The sequence below is a fragment of the Eimeria maxima genome, genomic scaffold (genome assembly GCF_000499605.1).
Source record: "Eimeria maxima Weybridge genomic scaffold, Emw_scaff508, whole genome shotgun sequence".
NCBI classification, from domain to species: Eukaryota; Apicomplexa; class Conoidasida; order Eucoccidiorida; family Eimeriidae; genus Eimeria; species Eimeria maxima.
This window is the reverse complement of record NW_013566558.1, coordinates 5,510-24,806: the sequence shown is the minus strand read 5'-3', so window position 1 is coordinate 24,806 and position 19,297 is coordinate 5,510. Positions and strand designations below refer to the sequence as shown.

Here is a 19,297-nt window from a genome sequence, read left to right as displayed (position 1 = left end):
GGGGGGGGGGCCCCCATTCTTGGGGTCCTTATTGGGTGCCTCCCGAGTGCTGGGGGGGTCCCCTTGTAAAGTGGAAGGGCCCCCTTGAAGGAGGGGGGGCCCCCTCTCAGGCATTTAAGGGGTGGGGGCCCCCCAAGCGGGAAGCGAGGCTCAACAGAGTGGGGGTCCCCCTATAGGGGGGGCCCCCAGGGGAGGTCCCCAACCGTTAAATGCCCTCCTTGGTCGATACCCTTTATTTGGGGGCCCTCTGAGGGGGGCCTCCGGGGGCCCCTCCCTCCATGTTATTAGAGGGGCACCACTAGCGGGGGGCCCCCCGGGGGGGAGGGGGAGGAGCCCCCTGTTTTTTTGATATCTTTGACTGGGGGTTGTGGCCGAGGGTTTTTTGTTTAATGTATTCATCCTTCATTGCCTCTTGCTCGTATCTTAGCAGCTGCAGCAGCAGCTGCTGCTGCTGTAGTTGGTGCAGCAGCAGCATCTGCTGCAGCGGTTAGGCAGTATCTTGGTTCTGCAGAACTTAGCAGCACTACAGCAGCACAGGTAAACAAGAGCATGAGCAGCAACGGCAGCAAGTGCAGCAAGAGCAGCACTCCTGCTGCTGCACCAAGTGCAGCAACAGCAGCAAGTGCAGCTGCAGGAGTGGCAGTAGCAAGTGCAGCGACGGCAGTAAGTGCAGTAACAGCAACTAGTGCAGCAACAGCAACAGCAGCCCTCTGGCTGCTGCTGCTGCTGCATGGGAAGCAGATAGGGAGTACACAGGCTCTTAACAGTGTGAGTCCTTTAAATCCAAAGCGCTGCAGCAGCAGCAGCAGCAAGTGCTGCAGCTGCAGCAGCGGCAGCTGCTGCTGCTGCAGCAGCGCCTGTGACTGTCTCGACTAGCGACGCTGAGCAGAAGCCAGCAACCTCGCAGCAGCAGCAGCAGCAGCAAAGCCTGCTCCATCTGCTGCTGCAGCTGCCTCCTTGCAGCAGCAACTGCTGCGGGAAAAAATGGCTATAGTAACACCTGCAGCAACAGACGCTGCAGCAACATGTGCTGCAGCAACAGGTGCTGCAGCAACAGATGCTGCAGCAAGAATAGCTGCAGTGCAGCAGCAAATGCTGCAGCAGCATATGCTGCAGCGACGAGCTGCAGCAACAACTGCAATCTATTTGCACAGTCCTATGCTGCAGCAGCAAATGCTGCAGCAGAAAATGCAGTAGCAGCAGCAGCAGCAAAATGTTGCCACATTACTGCTAGTGAGGCCCAAGTTGCTGCTGCTGCTGCTGCTGCTGGTTGTATGTGTGTCTTATTGCTTCTTCTTGCACTGCTGATTAGATTTAGATCTTGTTAGTTCTGTTCCTCCCTGCTGCTGCTTCTGCTGCTGCTGTTGCGGCTGCTGCTGTTTTATCTGTTGCTGTTGCTCTTGCTGCTGTTTCTCCTGCACCTGTGATTCAATCGGTTGAGGTTTTTTCTGGCATACTCCTGGCTGTTGCTGGTCTTGCCCCTGTTGCTGCTGTGGCTGTTGCTGTTGCTGCTGTTGTTGCATTTTATTTCTTTGTTTTTGTGTCTCTCCTAGTCTATGCAATAACACAGTATCTCTTAGTATATGTTCTCCCCATTGTTGCTCAATAGCCTCTGCTTCTTGTTTAATAAAAGAAAGTTCTTTATTAATTGCAGCTTGTGCTGCAGCAAAAGAATCCCATGCTTGCTGCTGCAACAAACCATGTCTATACAGCCTATACCTGCTGCTGCTTACGCCGGATACATACACCCAACGAGGTACATTAGCTAATGCTCTCCTCATTAGTAGTAATTTTAATTTCTTTTTATCTTCTGGGCTTAGAAGCCGCTGCTGCCACGGCAGCAACTTGCTGCTGTTGCTGCTGTTGCTGCTGCTGTTGCTGCTGCTGCTCCCGCTGCTGCTCTCGTTTCCTCCATAGTCATACTCCTCCTCTGGATCCACCAGCTGCTGCTCAAGCAGCAAAGTAAACATTTGGTGACGGGCGTCCTCATAGTCTTGCATCTCTTTTATTGGTGCTGCTGTTGTGCATGCAGTAGCATCATCATCATCTGCTGCTGCTGCTGCTGCTGCTGCTTCCTGTAATAAATTCTGACCCTCTTGGCTACGGGACTTCTCCTGCAGCAGCAAATATGCTGCAGCACATACTGCTGCTATAAATAACACAAAAAAACATATCCAACCTATTGATAACGATGCTAACTCCATCATGCTGCTGCTGCTGCTGCTGCTCCCGCTATTTCTCCATACAGCATATATGCTGTCGTACGAGTCCTGCGGGACAAATGCTGGAGCAGCAACTCTGTGCTGCTGCTGCTGCTACTGATGGTGTGATTCGCAGCAATGCTGCGGCTGCTGCTCTCCGCCTTCTACTGGTATCGTGCAGCAGGGCAGGAAGAGGCCGTGCTGCTGCCCCTGTTGCTGTTGCTGCAGCAGCTGCTGCAGGGGATGCTGCACAAAAAGGAGGCAGTTGCTTCTTTGGGCGACGCTCCTATGGTTCGGCCTTGCTGCTGCTGCAGTACAGGGCAGCAGCAGCAGTAACGACAGCAGCAGCAGCAGCTGCTGCTGCCGCCGCAGCGCGAAGACCCTGCTGCAGCAAATGCTGCGTAGACCTAGAGTGAGTCTCCTTGGCTCTAAATTGCCCAGCAAAGGCAGCAGCAGCAACAACTCACAGATAAGGGTTTAGGGTTTAGGGTTTTGCGTTTGGGGCCGGCAAAGCAACAGCAGCAGCAACAGCAGCAGCAGCAGCAGCAGCAAATAGCTACAGAGTTTCAAGCAAAACTCACATGTGGAAACAAAGCAGCTAAAAGGGAATAAAAGAAACACCAAAGAAGTCCATGCGTCTGCAGCAGCAGCAGCAGCTGTCGCCCTTGCGGCTGCTGTTGTTGCTGCTGCTGCTGCTGCTGGTGCTGCAGTTCCTGCTACCGAGCAGCTTAGCTTCTGCGCAGCAGCAGACAGCAAAAGAAGTAGCAGCAACAAGTATTTATAAACAATAAGAAACCATTTATATTGATTTATTGGGTTGTCTGTTGCTGCTGCAGCATCAGCATCAGTAGCTGCTGCTGCTGCTGCTGCTGTTGTCGGCCTTCAGCAGCAAGACAGTGTTGCTGCGGTGTCTCAGGAGATACAGCAGCACATGCAAACAGGCACGAGTTGCTATGTATTGAGGGTTTAGGGTTTAGGGTTTAGGGTTTAGAGCTGAGGCTTTAATCTCTTCTCTCTAAGCTCTGGTCTCCCGGTGCTGCTCCTGCTGCTGCTCCCTCTGCTCCTCCCGCTGCTGCTGTTGCTGATGCTGCTGCTGTTACCTGCAGCAAAAAAGTTAATAGTATTATCTTTCTCTTTCTTTTTTTCATCTTGTACTAAATGTTTCCTGTCTTTCCTTCTTTGTGTCTTCTTTATCCATCAGTTGTCCCCTTATCTGTACCTGTTTATGTGTCTCCTTTTTTCTTTATTTGTCTCCTTTTCCTTTATGTGTCTCCTTATGTGTCTCCTTATCTGTCTCTTTATCTCTTCCTCTTTTTTCTTTGTCTTTATCTGTCTATTTATTTGTCTTCTTATTATTTGTCTCCTTATTTGTCTCTTTATATGTCTATCTTTATCTCCTTGCCTTCTTGTCTCGTTTTTTGTCTCTATTAATTAATATAAAAAAAAGGGACAAAAAAATATAATTATCTTCTTTTTATTTTTATTTTTTTTTCTTTTTTATCCTTATTTATTTATCCTTTTATTTTTATTTGTCGCTTTATTTGTCTCTTTATTTGTCTCAATTGTTTTTTTCTTGTTTCTTTAATTAGGGTTTATACGTAAACTATTAAACAGACAAAAAGGGTTTATAAATAAACCCTTAAATTAACAAAAAGGGTTTATTTATAAACCCTAGGGTTTATAAACCCTAGGGTCTATAAACCCTTAAAAGGGACAAAAAGGGTTTACAAATAAACCCTTAAAAAGGGTTTACAAGCAAACCATAAAAGAGACAAAAAGGGTTTATTATTAGACCCCTAAACCCTTAAAAAAGACAGAAAGGGTTTATAAACCCTTAAACCCTTAAATAAACATAGGAAGGGTTTACGCCTAGGGTTTATGCGTAAACACTAAAAAAGAAATGAAGGGTTTATAAACACGAAAGGGTTTGTAGACAAACCCTTAAAAATACAAACGGTGTTTATTTATAAACCCTAGGGTTTATTTAAAAACCCTTAAAATACACCTAGGGTTTATATAAACCCTAGGGTTTATAAACCCTAGGGTTTATATAAACCCTTAAAGGGACAAAGAGGGTTTATAAATAAATCTATTGCCATTAATAGGGGGAGCAGCAAACCAGAAGTCTAGGCTAAGAGTAGCAGGAGTGCAGCAACGACGGAACACAAAAGGTCTGCTGCTGCTGCTGCTGCTGCTGCTTCTGGAGTTGCTGCTGCAGTCAGCGATGCTGCTGTTGCTGCTGATTCTGTCATCTGCTGTCTGGGAGGTCGCAGGCTCTGCAGCGGCTGCTGCCGCATTCTCTTGAGGTGCCTCCGCAGTGCTGCTGCTGTTGCTGCTGCTGCTGCCTGCAGCAGCAGCAGCAGAAGGACGAGGAGAAGGAATTGACAAGAGATCCCCAAGAATTCGTGCCTTGAAAGGTCGATGCTGAGTACAGAAACACAAACCCTAAACCCTAAACCCTAATAGAGGAACCGCTAAGGCTTCAGCTCCTCGGCCGTAAACCCTTGCAGTTAACTCAAACCCTAAACACTAAACCCTACCTTGTAGCAAACATCCCTTGGGACAAACGCCATCATCCTTCCTAAGGGTTTCTGCTTATGCTCAGCAGGAACGTGGTTGCTGGTGCTGCTGTTGCTGCTGATGCTGTCGCTGCGGCTGTTGCTGTTGCTGCTGATGCCGTCGCTGCTGCTGTTGCTGTTACTGTCGCTGCTGCTGCTTTTGCTGTCACTGCTGCTGTTGCTGTCGCTGCTGCTGCTGGGGTTGCTGTTGCTGCTGCCAGGTCTTAGAGATGGGGGTAAGACAACTCCCCTAGCTGTTAGCTTCTGTTGCTGCTTATATTTTCTGTGGTACTGCTGCAGCTGCTGCTGCAGCAACTTGTTGCTGCTTCTTTTATCTCTAAACAGCAAACAGCCAACACCATGCAACGGCAGTGCATGCATTGCTTCCGGGAGGATTTGCTGCTGCTGCAGCGCAGCAGCAGCAGCAGAAGGATCGTAGGTCCATTTGCCTACCTGCACTCTGGTGTTGCTGCTGCTGCTGCTGCTTCTGCTGCTGTTGCTGCCGCTGCTGCTAGCGACACCTGCCCGAACAGGCCGGCGGTGTGCTGCTGCTGCTGCTGCTACAGCTATCTCGGCGTCAAGTAGCTGCTGCAGCAGCTGTTTCCTCCTTTGTATGGCCTGCTGCTGCTGCTGTTTCCTGTGCTGCTCCTGCTGCTGCGGAGGCAGCTGCTGCTGCTGCTCTTCCTCCTGCTGCTGCTGCTGCTGCTGCAGCAGGTACTGCTGCTCCTGCTGCAGGAAGGCGAAAGATTCAATAGACAAGAGAGACGGAGGCAGCCATACCTTCTGATGAGAGTGATGGGGGTAAGCTAACCTCCGCCCTACCCACCATTTTGCTGCAGAAACCACAAAGCCTAAACCCTAAGCCGTAAACCCTTAACCCTAAACCCTAATAAGCCCGAAAGCCATGGCAGCAACAACAGCAACTGCAGAAGCACGATTGTGTCACTTGACGGCTATACTTGCAGCCTCCCACAGCAACAAACACACCAGCAGGCAACAGCAGCAGCAGCAACCCCTACAGCATCAGTAGCAGCAGCAGCAGCAGCACCTATGCTTACGCCTGTTGGGCGATCTATACTTGGCTCCATAAGGAAAGAGGATGTGGGGTTTACCCTTTGGGGTGTATAAAGGACGGCCTAAAGGAGATTTTAATTTATAAGAAATACTCTTGCCGCCCTCAACACGTAAAGCCATCCCTACAAACCCCAAACCCTAAACCCTAAACCCTAAACTCAGTGCGATCTCTGAACTCGCGACTGCGAGACACTACATAGACGCACACAGCCACGTGAGAGACAAGGAATTTCTGTTTAGGGTTTAGGGTTTAGGGTTTATGGACGGGCCTGGGGTTTCAGCTGTACAAGGGACAGGCGAACGACGCTAGAGGAACACTAAACCCTAAACCCTAAACCCTCAGCCATTTAGTCCGAAGATATGAGCTTTCTCTTCTTGTCACAAAGTAAGTGTATTGTAAGTATATTGTAGGGTTTAGGGTTTAGGGTTTAGGGTTTGTGTTTCGTGCATGCGCTGCAGAAGCCACAGCCTGCGAAGTGCTCGGCAGGTGGGTTTTAGGGTTTAGGATTTAGGTTCTATACAAACCCTAACTATTATTTTTTTGGCCTGTGTGCAGTTAAAAACAAGAAAAAAACCCTAAACCCTAAACACTAACCGCTAAACCCTTATTCGCATCGAAGGGGTCTCCGTTGGCTGGTCGTCGTTGTGTTGTCTTGCGATGCGCAAAACCCTAAACCCTTATCGGTAAACCCTAAACCCCATTCCCGGTAGCTTTCTTCTCAGCACACTGCTCCCACTCCGCCTGTGTGTAGCCCGTTGCTTTGGCATACTGGGCCCGGGTGTTTCGAAGGTTTAGGGTTTAGGGTTTAGGGTCTAGAGGATGTTTGAAGGGGGGATTTGGGGCCTGGCAATTTTCTTGCTTACCCTACTCTGGTGTTTTGTACATTACTACTACTTATCTGCTCCAGAAAGGCCACGACGGCAGCCATATAGGAAGTAAGCACGCAAACCCTAAACCCTAGACCCTAAACCCTAGGTCGGAGAGCCGTGAGATTAGTCTGTAGCCACAGGAAAACTGCTCATAAGCTTGCCCTGCGAATATGAAGAGGAGAGCCATGAGGGTTTAGGGTTTAGCGTTTAGGGTTTGCCGCAGCAACTCGTCCCTGCATGCAAGCCCGACAGCAGGTGACCCGTGTTTATGGTGTAGGGTTTGTGTTTGTAATGTTTTGCAGTAGGAAGAAGAAGTCGCTATCCTTGAACCTCAGAGGGGTAAGGTGACCACAGGTACTCTTGGCAGTGTTTAGGGTTTAGGGTTTGTGGTGTTGTGTGGACGCAGCAGGGAGTTTAGGGTTTACGGTTTAGGGTTTGCGGTGTATGTACAGTCCCTCTTCGACCCGGCAGATTTGAGTATTATCTCCAAACAGCTGGAGGCATTCTTGAGTCTTTGTGCAACTTGCAACGTTTATACAATCCTCAAGGTACGTTTCCCTCTCCTTGTGGGGTTCAGGGTTTGGGTTTTCAGGGTTTAGGGTTTGGGCTTTTAGGGTTTAGGGATTAGGGTTCAGCGTTTGGGCGCAGGTTGACTCGGATGAAGAAGAGCAACGCATTCTTAAGGCGCTTGAAGATTGCGGCGCCTTCGATGCAGGACTTATGCGGCATGTAAGGTTTAGGGTTTAGGGTTGAGGGTTTAGCAGCAGCACCTTCTGCAGAAAGCCCAAGTTCAGGGTTCGGTGTTTAGAGTTTAGGGTTCGACAGCTCCATGGAAATTTGGTAGCAAGGGATATGTGTTTGTACCGCCGATGGTTAAGGGTTTAGGGTTTAGGTTTTAGGGTTTAGGGTTGAGGGTTTAGGGTTTGTCTTGCAGCGCGTCATGTTTTGTTCCTCACAAAGTGGAGCGGTGGCTATGATCCGTCAGCTGCAGCCTCATGCCCACGTAGAAAGTAAACCCTAAACCGTCGCTGCAAACCCTAAACCCTAAACCCTAGCACCGAGCTCAACTAACACTCTTGTAAACCCTAGAGCCTCAACTGGTTGCAAACCCTAAATACTAAACCCTAAACAAGCGTGGTTGTAAACCCCAAACCCCAGTTGGAAACTCTAGCCTCTCCATCTGAGGGTTTATGGTCTAGGGTGTTTACGGTTTAAACGGTTTAGGGTTTAGAGGGTTTAGGGTTTGCGGTGTCTCTACAGATGACACTTGGATAGCTGAGCAACTCAGCGGGAAGATCCGAGCCGTCTGCTCTGCTAAAGAAGGCCTTCAAGTAAACCCTAAACCCTAAACCCTATGCCCTAGGCCGTAGAAGTTAGATGCCTACCCTGCTTGTACGACATCGAAAACCCTAAACCCTAATCACGAGCTCGATGCATTTGCTGTAAACCCTAAACCCCAGTTGCCGGCGGGTTGTAGACCTTGTGTTGAACACCGAAAACTGTGTGTTTTCTGCTGTTGCTGCTGCTGTTGCTGCTGCTGCTGCTGCAGCACTATTTGGAAATGATGGAGGCGGAAGGTGTTGCTGGAGATTGAGGGGACTTTTGCTGCTGCAGCAGCAGCTGCAGAAATCTCCCTTTGTTTTTTGTCTCCCTTTTGTTTTTCTCCTTCTTTTTCTGTCTCTTTGTGTCCCTCTTTGTGTCTCCTTTCTTGCCCTCGTCTCGTTGTATCTTTTTTCTTTTCTCTTTTAATTAACTTAATTATTTCCCCCTTTATATTATAATTCAATTTACTTCTTTTTTCTTTCTTTTCTCTCTTTTTTCTTCTTCTCCTCCTGCCTATATTGGGTGCGGAAGGCAAAGGAAAATGTTAATTTTATTTAGGTGTATATATACCTAACTGTCTCCTTTATTTAGTTGTATACAATCAAGCTGGTTGTCTCCTTGTTTATTTAGCCGTATATACACCCTAGTGGCTCCTTTATTTATGTGTACATACAGCTAACTGTCTCCTTTATTTAGCTGCACATACACCTGAAGATGGCTTTAGAGGTGTGTATAGACAGACAAGGAGGGAGAAGAGCAAAAGGAGGCAAACAGCAGCATCAGCAGCAGCAGCAAAGAGAAGAAGGGACAGAAAGAAATTCCTTAAATAGAGGAAGTAAAGAGCAGCACAATACAGGTACAAACAGCTGATGCTGTTTGTGCCTTCTGCGGTCCTGCAGCAGCAGCTGCTGTGCCTTCTGCGGTCCTGCTGCACCAGCTGCTACTGCCGTCTTGCTGCAGCGGGAAGAGCCAACAAAGCAGCTTCAGTAGGGCCCTGCAGTGACACCATGCTGCAGTAACAACAGCAGCACTTGTTGCTGTTATCGCTGCTCTTCCTGCTGCTGCTTGAAGGCGGCCTAAACCCTAATGTTTGGTGCATTGATAAGCAAAGCGTTGCGACGGTTTGCATCTGTGGAGGGTTTTCGCTCTCCTCCTCCTTCTTCCTATAAGCCCACAAATCCTTGCAAGGGTCTGCTTACTCTAGACAAGCTAAACCCTAGTTTCGTGTTTGATTGCTCTAGGCCCACTAAACTCTCGTTAGGGTCTGCGTTGTGTAAGGTTCGGGTTAGGGTTAGGGTTTACGGTTTAGGGAATTTGGACTTGGTGAGGATAGTAAACACTAAAGACGATATTAAACCCTAATGAGGGTAGTAAAGGCTAATGAGGATAGTTTTGCGCTGGTTGCTCTAAACCTTAAACCCTAGAGGCGCACATACGCCGTAACCGGAACCCATAGAAGCTGCTCGCCATACACTGTTTTAGATGAATCAAACCATAATCAAGGGTTTTATAAACCCAAAGTCCTTGCTAACGTTCTTCGTTATATATGACGGACAAACCAGGGGCATGTAGGCAGACTAGGGTTCAGGGTTTAGCCTTTAAGGTTTATGGCACGCTGCAATAGATAGACGGTTGTTGTGAGCTAGGATAATCAATAATGCCTACTATTTCGTGTTTACTGTTAACTGTTAAGGTTTATGGTTTAGGGTTTACATAGTTTCAAGACAACAGGAGCTGTGGCCCCCAGCCATCGAGGCCTCGCATGCTGAACCCTAAACCCTAAACCCTAAACACGAAGTCATACTAACACAAACCCACGTCATACTCTATCCCCTTCTTTTCTTTTGTTTTTATGGGTGTAAAACCTGGTGTCTGGGGTTATTCTTGGGGGGTTAGGGTCTAGGGCTTTGGGGTTACTGTCTGGCATCGTCTGAGGCGCGTGAAGCCCCTGTAAGGGGTAGCAGCAGAAATCGCAGCAGCAACAGCAACGGCAGCAGCAACTACAGCAGAACCTTCTTCTCGACCCACCGATGCTGCGGCAGCTGCTGCAGCCGCTGCAGCTGCAGCGGCTGCTTCGGCCTGCGTTTTCTGTGCTGCTGCTCCTGCTGTTCAAGCAGATAGCAGCAGCAGCACAACACGTTGGTACTGACGCTTGGCTGCTGCAGACAGCAGGGCCAGTGCAACAGTTGCTGTTGGGCCCACCACCAACGGCAAGAGTAGCCGCAGCAGCAGACCCAGCAGCAGCAGCAGCAGATTGGACGGGTGTTACCATTTCTGCAACAGGAACAGTTTCAGGTGTACGTGCAGCTACTGGAGAGCAGCGATGGCGACTTGTGCTGAGTGAGGGGTGGAAACTGCAACAACAGCAGCAAATAGGGCCTCTACTGCTGCTGTTGGCGAATGTAGACCACCCTTTATCTGCAGCAGCAGTTGCAGACGCAGCAGCAGACCCAACTAGAGCAGCAAATGCAGGAGAAACAGCAGCAGCAGACCCAGAGATAGCAGTATCAACAAACCCAACAACAACAAAAACAGTAGCAGCATCAGACACAACAGCAACAAAGGCACCAGCAGCAACAGCAGCAAAATTCGGGGGTACTCTGCATGCAATTGACCTTAGAGATGGCGTTTTGCTGTGGAAGGTGGGAGGGGACATCAGCAGCTTTGCTGCTGCTACCTCGGGCCCCAGTCCAGGAGCAGCAAAAACAGGATCAGCACCAGCAGCACCAACAGCAGCAGTAGCGGAAGCTGTGTTCGTTGCTTGCATGACGCCTCGGGGTCTGGAGACTCGCGATGCCTTGTCAGGGCGTGTCTTGTGGACACAGACCCTCAGCAGCAGCAGCAGCAACAGCAGCAGCAGCAGCAGAAATCTTGGCCTCGTTTCTGTGCAGCGGGAGAATGAAGGGGAGATACAGCAGGCAAACTTCTGTCTGCTGCAGCAGCAAACCCCAGGAGGCAAACTCAGCAGCAGCTGTTACCACGCTTGGGACGGGCAGCAGCAGGAGCAACAGCCGCAGAAACAGCAGCAGCAGAAACAGCAGCAGCAGGCGAAGGTTGACGCCTCCGAGTCATTGTCCATTAGGCCCCTTGGGAGCAATTGCTACGTGCTGAAGAGTGAATCCGTGAGCTACTGTTTAGGGTTTAGGGTTTAGCGTTTGAGGTTTCTGAGGGTTCCTTTTGTCTCTGTCAGTGACTACCTATCTCTCTGCTGCCGATGATGATGTTGTATTTGTTGCTGCTGTTGTTTTTGGTGCTGCTGTTGCTGCTGCTGTTACTCCTGCCGTTGCTGCAGTGTCAGTCTCCTTGATGGTTGCTGTTTGTGTGTCTCCTTGCAGCATGTGTACTTGCTGCGGCTCACAGAACAGGGAGGACTGGATGCTCTCCAAGCCCTAAACCCTCAGTCCCTAAACCCTATGGCCGGAAACCATAGCCTGTTGCCACTTGGTGGCTGTGCAGCACTCGTGCAGTCCACGGTTTGGAGGTTTAAGGAGGGTTTAGGGTTTACCGACGACGAAATTCGTGTGGGTCTCGAAATAGGCTTTAGGGTTTAGGCTTTAAAATTGACAGTTTGGGATCTCCAATGCGTATAACTGCACGACGCTGCAAAAAATTAACACACGCTTTAGTGCGTAGGGTTCAGGGTTTAGGGTTTGTGTTTGCGGTTTGTGTTTAGGGCTTGTCCGGTGGAGGCTGGGCAGTGACTCCTCTTGAGACTCAGAGACTGGAGAAACCCTATCAGTAACTCTAAACCCTAAACCTAAACCGTGGAGCGCACCCTTCCTCCTCCAGAAACGCAGACGTCGCACGGACACTGCCGCTGCCGGCGCAGCAGCAGCAGCAGCTGCTGCAACTGCACGCACGGCAGCGCCAGCGGTAGCTTCATAAATGTGTTTGAATAACTCGACCTAAAACCTAAACCCTAAACGCTCGTTGGTGACTCTGCTCAGGCACGTTGTTGCAGTGAAGGTTTCTGAAGGAGTTATTGAGTCGAAGTTGCTAAATCTTGAAACCCTTGCAGAGACCGCCTTCATTAGGTGAGGATTTAGGGTTTAGGGTTGAGGGTTTATTGTTTGCCGTTTTGGGGTTTGCTTTACTTGTGTTTGCCAGCAGCATAACAGCAGCAGGAGAATAACAGCAACAGCAGAACGGCAGCGCCAAAACAGCAGGAGCAGCAGCAGCCCCATTTTCATTTGTTGATGTCTTCAGGGAGGAGCTGCCCACAGCAGCAGCAGCAGCAGCAGCATGGCGAGCAACTGGGGTGTCTTGTCAGGGCCCCAGCGCAGTTGCAGCTTTGGCTTTTGCTGGTGCAGCACAGCATCAGCAGCCGCAGCTGCTGCTGTTGCTGTCTGATTTCTCGCTGGTGCTGCTGCAGAAGGACTTGGGTGTCTCTTGGCTGCGGGAGGAGGGCTTGAGTCTCCTCACAAGTGCTGCTCTCGGAGCTCTGCCTTCCGTGCAAGAGAGCGGTAAGCCTGATCCTAAGCCCTAAACCCTCGGTAGGAGTCTAACTTTATGCTTGGAGAACTTGGGCCTGTTCGCTTCAAAAAGAACTTGGGCCTGCTCCCTTTGTGTTGCTACAGAAGAACAGATGGAGGCTGCAACAGCTGCATCGCGGGGTCTCATGCATGCTGCAGCAACAGCTGCTGTAACAGCAGCAGAAGAGGCTGCAGCAACAGCAGCTTCGATTGCAACTGCTGTAGGCGGCGCCGCTGCAGACGCTGCGTCTGCTCTCGTGTCCAAGGGTTTAGGATTTGCTGCGTCGCTTCTGGGGAGGCAGGAAATCCCACCTGAAGTCGCTGGTTAGCGGTTTAGGGTTTAGGGCTTGGGGTTTCCTGTCCAGTTAGGTGGTGGTAGTGGTGTAGGGAGGGGGGGAGGGGGGGAGGGGGGATTGCGCTGGGTTGTGAGGGTTTAGGGTTTAGGGTTTAGGTGTTGTGAGTTCAGCAGCAAGCCGTGCCAACCTGTCTCCTCTCTTCAACTTTAGGCTCTCTGCAGCATCGAAGTTACAAGCTCTTGGGCTGCAGCAGCAGGACCAGCAGCAGCAGACCGAACAGCAACAGCAGCTGCTGCTGCAGCTTACAGCAGAAATGCATACGAGGCAAAAAGCCCAACCCTTTGGCTGGAGGAATATAATCATTGCTGCCAACTGCAACAATAAGGTAAAGTGCATAAATTGTGAGGGATTAGGGTTCATGGCTTGTAGGGATACGTGAAACAGAGGAAGGGCCCCTATGTTCTTCGGTTCCAATCCGGTGTTAGGGCGTAGGGTTTAGGCTTTGTGGTATAGGGTTTGAGCGCTGGTAAACTGCTCAGGTGTATGGGCTACACGCGGCCACGGGTTTGCTGCTCTGGCAGCTGCAACTTCCCAGCAGCACTAACAGCAGCAGCAGCAGCACGAGCTGCTGCTGTTTAAGTCAGCTGCAGAACAGCAGCAGCCACCTGGCCGCGCGCGCAGCAGCAAACGGAAAAGCAAATTGGAGCAAATCTGGCGGCAGCTGCAGCAGAGACGTAGCTAAGCAGCAGCAGCAGCAGAATGCATGCGATTGGCAACTGATTTCTCTTGAACTCGTCGGGCCCCATAAGGCGACCGTCTTTGCTGCACTAATCAATTCAAAGACAGAGGTGGGGCGGCCATCATTTTGCTGCTTCTGCTGCTGTTGGACTTGTTGCAGATGCTTGTGCTGCTGCAGTTGGTGCTGCTGCCTCAGGTGCAGGCGCGAAGGAGCAGCAGCGAACCCAACCCACCCGAGGTAAACCCTGTCTCTTTTGTTGCGTTGCCCCTGCTGCAGGAGACAGAGCTGCTTTGGATCGACCTAGGCAGAGGAGAGCTGCAGCAGCAGCAGCGAGTCCAGTTTGCCGCTGCTGCTATTCTCCCGCTGCAGCATCTGGAACTGCAGGATGCAGCAGCAACAGCCGCAGCAGCAGTTGCTGGCGCCGAAAACCAGACAACGGATTTGCTTCTGCAGCGGCTGCAACACAGCAGCAGTGCCGTTGTGTTGCTGGGGAAGCAGAAGCAGAAACAGAAGCAGCAGCAGCAATTCCTCTTGTACCTCGCAGAGCCACAGCACCAGATCGCGCCTTCTGCGGCGGTGACAGAAGAGGTCAGCTTCTTCATAGTGATGGAGCGTGCTGCTTGGAGCGGCTTCCTGTCCCAAAATTTAGTGTTTAGGGTTTAAGGTTAAGGCTTTTTTTTGTTGCAGATCCCACTCCCGTTGGCTCACCTGCTTTCTTCCCGCGTTTCCTTTTACATCACAGACGACTGCAGCGGGTTGATTGAAGGGTTTTCTGTCTTGCCGCTAACTTCACCGAAGGAACCCTCCGCCGGTGAGGGTTTATTGTTTAGGTTTTATGCGACGAAGTCCCAGCAGAACCAATATGCCGTACAGTTTTAGGGATAGTTGAATGCGCTGGTTCTAGGGGTGGGATGGTGCGGTCTAGAGGTTAGGGTTTAGGATTTAGGGTTTAGCGTGTTTTTGTGCAGCGGGAACGGTGAAGATGGGGGCATTTGCAACTTGGTCTCTCGACTTCTCAGCTCAAAAGCAGATCATTCTCAGTACTCGCGAGACCCTGAACCCTAGTTCCTAAACCCCAAACCCTAAATCCTAATCCCCACTAAACCCTAATCCTTGCAGTGCAAACCCGAATCCCCCCCGAAATATCTCATGAGCTGCACACAGTGCAATCCCCAAAACCACAAACCGAGCACCCTCCGAGCTGCCACAAAGACGTTGCTGTCTGCCGCCTTTTTTTCACAGAATGTTCCATTGTTTAGGGCTTAGGGTTTAGGGGTTAGCGTTTACGTGCAGCCACAGCGAACGCCATGCATCGATCGCTTCGGCAGGTGCCTGTCTTCGTGCATGCGGATGTCTCCGTGGGCTATAAACACATTGACCCAAACCTCGTTGCTGTCGTAACTGCGGATGTAAGTAGGGTTTAGGGTTTAGGGTGAAGGGTTTAGGGTGTTAGGGTTTTGGAAGGTCTGTAGCCCGGTTGCTGTTCGCATGGGAATTGCGACCTCCAACAGTTGTCGGAGGGTCGGGGATTTACGGTAGCCGGATCAGCTCCAATTGGCTCTAAGGGCATCTGCTCCTCAGACATCGCAGCAAGAGCTAAGGGTTTAGGGTTTACGGTTGAGGGTTTGAGTGACTACAGGAGGGTTTAGGAGGCGCACTAATGCTGCACCTTCTGAACGCCGTGTCGGGGGAAATCGCACATCAACAAGTCCTCCCTGCAGGAGCCTCGAAGCCCCTCCTTGTTGCCGTACGTCCTAGGGTTTGGGGGTTTTGCTTGAGGTTTACGGTTTAGGGTATGAGGTTTTGTTGAGTGCGAGCGTAGTGGGGTCCCAGAATGTTTGTGTCGCTTCCCAAGGGGTGGTGTTGTCCAGAGGGAAACGCTCCGCCATCGTAGGGTTCTTCAGGGGTTGTTTAGCGTTTACGGTTTAGGGTTTACGGTTCGGGGCGGCTTCAGGTGTGCGAGGATTCGGTGTACGTACACTTTTGGAATATTTTTGCTGCGCGTTTTGAGCTGCTGGTTGTCACCCTTACGGAAGACAGACCAGACCCAGGTCGACGCTAAACCCTAAACCATAACTCATAAGCATCGCAGTCTAGGGGTTTTGGGGCTTTACGGCTGAGCGTTTGATATTTGTTTTATAATTCAGGGTTTGAGAGCTTTTCGTGTGTATGGTTTGGGTGTATGGTGTAGGGTTTAGTGTTTAGCGCTTGTGCGCAGGGCCGTTGGGTTTGATATTCCCATCGGCGCGTCGCAGCCCTCACAAGTCGGGATTTGGTTTGGGGCGGCCTGTAGGGGACTCACGAAGTTACCTCCTTCCTTGGAGTGTATCTGCAGCTGCTTTGACAGCAACGGCTCAAGGAATAACCCCTAGGGCTTTGATCCTCGTGAGGATGCGATTAGAGTTTAGGGTTTAGGATTCAGGGGCGGAGGCAAGCCCGTATCGGGGATGAGGGCCGAGGGTTTAGGGTTTAGCGTTAAAGGGCTTGGGACTGGCTGGTCGTACGCCCTCAGGTTCGAGCTATGGAAATTGGGTGTACGGTGCTTTAGGGTTTAGGTATAGGGGTTTAAGCCTATAGGGAGGCACAGAAGCTCAGCCGATTAGTCGCTATTGTGTAGTGTGTAGTGACTGCTTGCTGTTGCGGGAAGCCCATTAGGTAAAACACGAGCCTGCTGCTGCAGTTGCTGCAGTTGGGGTTGTTACTGCTGTTGTTGTTGCTGCTGCTGCATTGTGTAGGCTAGTAGCAGTACACAGCAGATTCATCTGCTGTCTACCCGCTTGGCTAATGCAAAGCGTCCGCTACCGCCTGCTGCAGCTGCAGCAGCGGCGGCAGCAGCAGCAACCGCAGGTACCTCAGGACCGGAAGCTGCGACAGCAGCAACAACACCCGACAACATTCCTGTGTACTCTCCTTTGCTTCCTCTAAACCCCCTAGACTGTCTCTACTACGGACGAAAGGTCAGCTGTGCTGCGTACATTGCAGCAGACCTGCATGTAAACCCCACTGGTGCACGGGGTGTACACGCAAAACCCCCGATGGTCTAGAGTTTCGGGTTCAGGGTTTGTGAGGGTTTCCGCCGCTAATTGGCGCTGTCACGTTCACCATTTCCTTGGCAGCCGCGTAGCGTTCTAGGGGTTGAGGATTGGAGTTTAGGGCTTGCGCTGCAGGTGTCTCAAGTGCGGGGTGTGCTTGCCCACCCATCTGAGAGGGAGTCGACTTCTTTGGTTTTTGCCTTTGGTTTAGACATTCTTTATTCTCCTGTGCAGCCTGCAAGCGTACGTTACATTGTTGTTTAAATTATTTCTGTTTGTTTGCCTCCCCTTGCTGCTGCAGGCATCTACCTGCCTCCTAGGGTCCTCTCCATTGCTTTCCTTCGTGTCTTCTTGTTTCCTCCCTCGTCTTCTCCTTTTGTGCTTTTTGTACTTTTGTTTGGCATGCTCTCTTCTTCGCCCGTCTCTTTTCGATGTGCATTTTCTTTGTTCCCCTCTTTCTGGTCTCTGCCTCTGTTTAGGGTTTAGGGTTTAGGCCTTTGTTGTTCACGTAGTGTTCAGTCCCTTCAGTGGCTTGCTCCTCGCGTCGTCCCACTCTTTCTGCCTGTTTAGCTTCTATTTCTCTTGCTCTGCCTATGTCCCCCTGCCGTCGCCGAGCTCCATTTGTAGTATTTTATCTCTTCCTGTCTCCTTTTCTCTAGCCGCCTTTCTCGTTGCCCCCTTTAATCTTGTCATTCATTGACCCATCCTGTAATCCACTTTGTCTTTCCCTCATCTGCCTCGTCTCTGTTTCTGCGTGAATCCTTTAGTCTGTCCCGTCTTGCTGCCGAAAAACAGTACACACAAAGAACACACGGCAGCAAGTTTTTCTTCCTTTGGTCTCTTTGGCGTCTGTTTCTTTGCCTGCTCTTGTCTACTGGTTTATGCCAGCCGTTTTTGTATCGTTTTTTATTTTAATCCACCTTTGTGTGTGTTTTGTCTCATTTGTGTTTCAGGGGTTTGATACCCTTTCTTCCACCTTTCCTTATTCCTCGTTGCTGCTGGCCTTCGTTGCTCTTGTTGCCGCCGCAGCAGCAGCAGATTACACTCAAAAGAAAAACGCCCTCAAGGCTAAATGGGCCTAAAAGCAGCAGCTGGCGAGACACCCGAAGCTGCTTTTTACGGCAACCTCCCGCGACACCAAAACTGCCAACTTCTTATACACGCTATCAAGCTGCTGGTACCGCCGAGTCGCCCGTGTGCCTGTACACACCATACCAGCCGTACTCCCCAACCAGTTGGGCAGCTCAATTGTGTATACACCCAGGATCGCCACAGATGAACCGGGAGCTGGATATACACCCCGGTTACATCTGCCGCTCATTTTGAATAAATGTTTCGGCAGCTTGTGCACTATGAGCTCCCTGTGTACTCCGAGCTGCCAATACAGCAGGAGTGCTTCGGCTCCGAAAGCTGCGTGCTGTCTATACATGCTCGCAACTGGGTTACACTCTGAGCTGCCTATACGTCCTATTAAACACCTATTTTTTGCTCAAAACAAGTCATTTAATGTTTTGAGTTGTAGTGGTTTGGGTTGCTGTCTCTGTTGCTTTAAGGCGTAAGGTCTTCGCGGTTTCCACCCCAACCATTCGTAGTACAGTTTGGGCGTCAGCGCCTTTTGCCTCTTTGTTCGTTGCTTGGTTTTGTCTGTCGACCCATTTTCTCGCATGTTTGCCCAGATCCTCGCCCATGCTTTCGTTGTTGTGCCTTCTTCTACGTAGGCTGGTGACTTGTGGGATTGCAGCGTTTTGCTTATCGTTGTGCCAAATGAGACTCACCTCTGTGCCCCCGTTGGTGAACAGAAACCGAATTTCTATTGCCGTAACATTCTTATGCCCCTATTTGGTAGTGCTCGTGTAGCGAATGTATACTATACCTGTCCGCAAGAACAACAGGCATCAAAGGAGGACAAACTGGCTAAAATCCAGTTGTTTGTCCTCGTCTGTTGCTTTTTTTCTCGGCACTCTAAAGGGCAACGCTTCAAACTGGAGGGCATAAAAACTTAGTTAACCCGCATCAGATCATTGTACGGGTGCGACGGTCGCATTTACAGCACGTGTGGGAGCTGCTCTACAGCAACAGCTGCTGCATACAGGGTCAACAGATGCAACGCGTTGTATTGTAGGGTTGGAGGTTGTAGTGGGGTACTGCGACAGGGAAGACCTCCTTAAACGCGGCAAAGCCGCTTTGTATTGTAGGGTTGGACGTTGTAGTGGGGTACTGCGACAGGGAAGACCTCCCTAAACGCGGCAAAGCCGGTCACCGGTAGCGAATTCGCCAACGAAGCAAGCAAACAAACAATATATGCTGCTAGCGAAAAGGGGGTGCTAAATGCAAGGACCAACGATTAAAGCAACAACAGGGAGGAAGACCACGGGGGAGAAGAAGACGCGGCAGAAGCGAAAGTGTTGAGACTTCAGGCTAGCGAAGAATGCAGAACAGGTAATTAACTGAGAGCAAACACGGCAACCGTCTTTCGATTTATTCCTTCAGCCTCTTTCATACTTGGATGTGCAGTCCTACAAATATCAACTATCCAGCCTGGGAAGTGCACAGTCTTCTGTGTCCCCGTGTTGTCAGTTAAAGACAAGAGGCTGAGATGAACTGAAGAGAAAGCGACAAACACATGCTTCCCCTTGGTGTAACAGTAGCTGTTATGGAGGCGCGCCCCGATGTGCACTGTGTTATACTGCAATGCGCTTAATGTTCAGCTTTTCAGGTGGAACGCTGCGCCA

At 50.4% G+C, this 19,297-nt stretch overlaps 4 protein-coding genes across 4 annotated transcripts; 2 read left to right on the top strand and 2 right to left on the bottom strand.

Annotated features, from left to right (window-relative positions):
- Positions 1-1,283: 1,283 nt before the first annotated feature.
- On the bottom strand, positions 1,284-2,204 carry EMWEY_00035800 (hypothetical protein, conserved; the record flags this gene model as incomplete). The annotated part of the gene is made up of 1 exon (XM_013482081.1): positions 1,284-2,204. The coding sequence occupies one exon, from the start codon at positions 2,202-2,204 to the stop codon at positions 1,284-1,286; it is 921 nt and encodes a 306-aa protein (XP_013337535.1).
- Positions 2,205-4,259: 2,055 nt separating this feature from the next.
- Positions 4,260-6,180, bottom strand: EMWEY_00035790 (hypothetical protein, conserved; the record flags this gene model as incomplete). The annotated part of the gene is made up of 4 exons (XM_013482080.1): positions 4,260-4,625; positions 4,742-5,592; positions 5,818-5,955; positions 6,171-6,180. The coding sequence occupies 4 exons, from the start codon at positions 6,178-6,180 to the stop codon at positions 4,260-4,262; spliced, it is 1,365 nt and encodes a 454-aa protein (XP_013337534.1).
- A 13-nt stretch (positions 6,181-6,193) lies between these two features.
- EMWEY_00035780 (hypothetical protein, conserved) lies at positions 6,194-8,052 on the top strand (the record flags this gene model as incomplete). The annotated part of the gene is made up of 7 exons (XM_013482079.1): positions 6,194-6,218; positions 6,293-6,320; positions 7,006-7,042; positions 7,156-7,251; positions 7,352-7,432; positions 7,638-7,713; positions 7,964-8,052. The coding sequence occupies 7 exons, from the start codon at positions 6,194-6,196 to the stop codon at positions 8,050-8,052; spliced, it is 432 nt and encodes a 143-aa protein (XP_013337533.1).
- A 2,004-nt stretch (positions 8,053-10,056) lies between these two features.
- On the top strand, positions 10,057-17,647 carry EMWEY_00035770 (hypothetical protein, conserved; the record flags this gene model as incomplete). Its single annotated transcript, XM_013482078.1, has 18 exons — positions 10,057-11,148; positions 11,362-11,499; positions 11,700-11,764; positions 11,974-12,060; positions 12,233-12,489; positions 12,604-12,822; positions 12,965-13,179; positions 13,693-14,121; positions 14,221-14,344; positions 14,502-14,573; positions 14,827-14,942; positions 15,173-15,280; positions 15,488-15,584; positions 15,752-15,797; positions 15,956-16,067; positions 16,269-16,490; positions 16,701-16,808; positions 17,519-17,647. 18 exons carry the CDS (start codon positions 10,057-10,059, stop codon positions 17,645-17,647), a joined length of 3,636 nt encoding a protein of 1,211 aa, XP_013337532.1.
- Between the last annotated feature and the right edge of the window lie 1,650 nt (positions 17,648-19,297).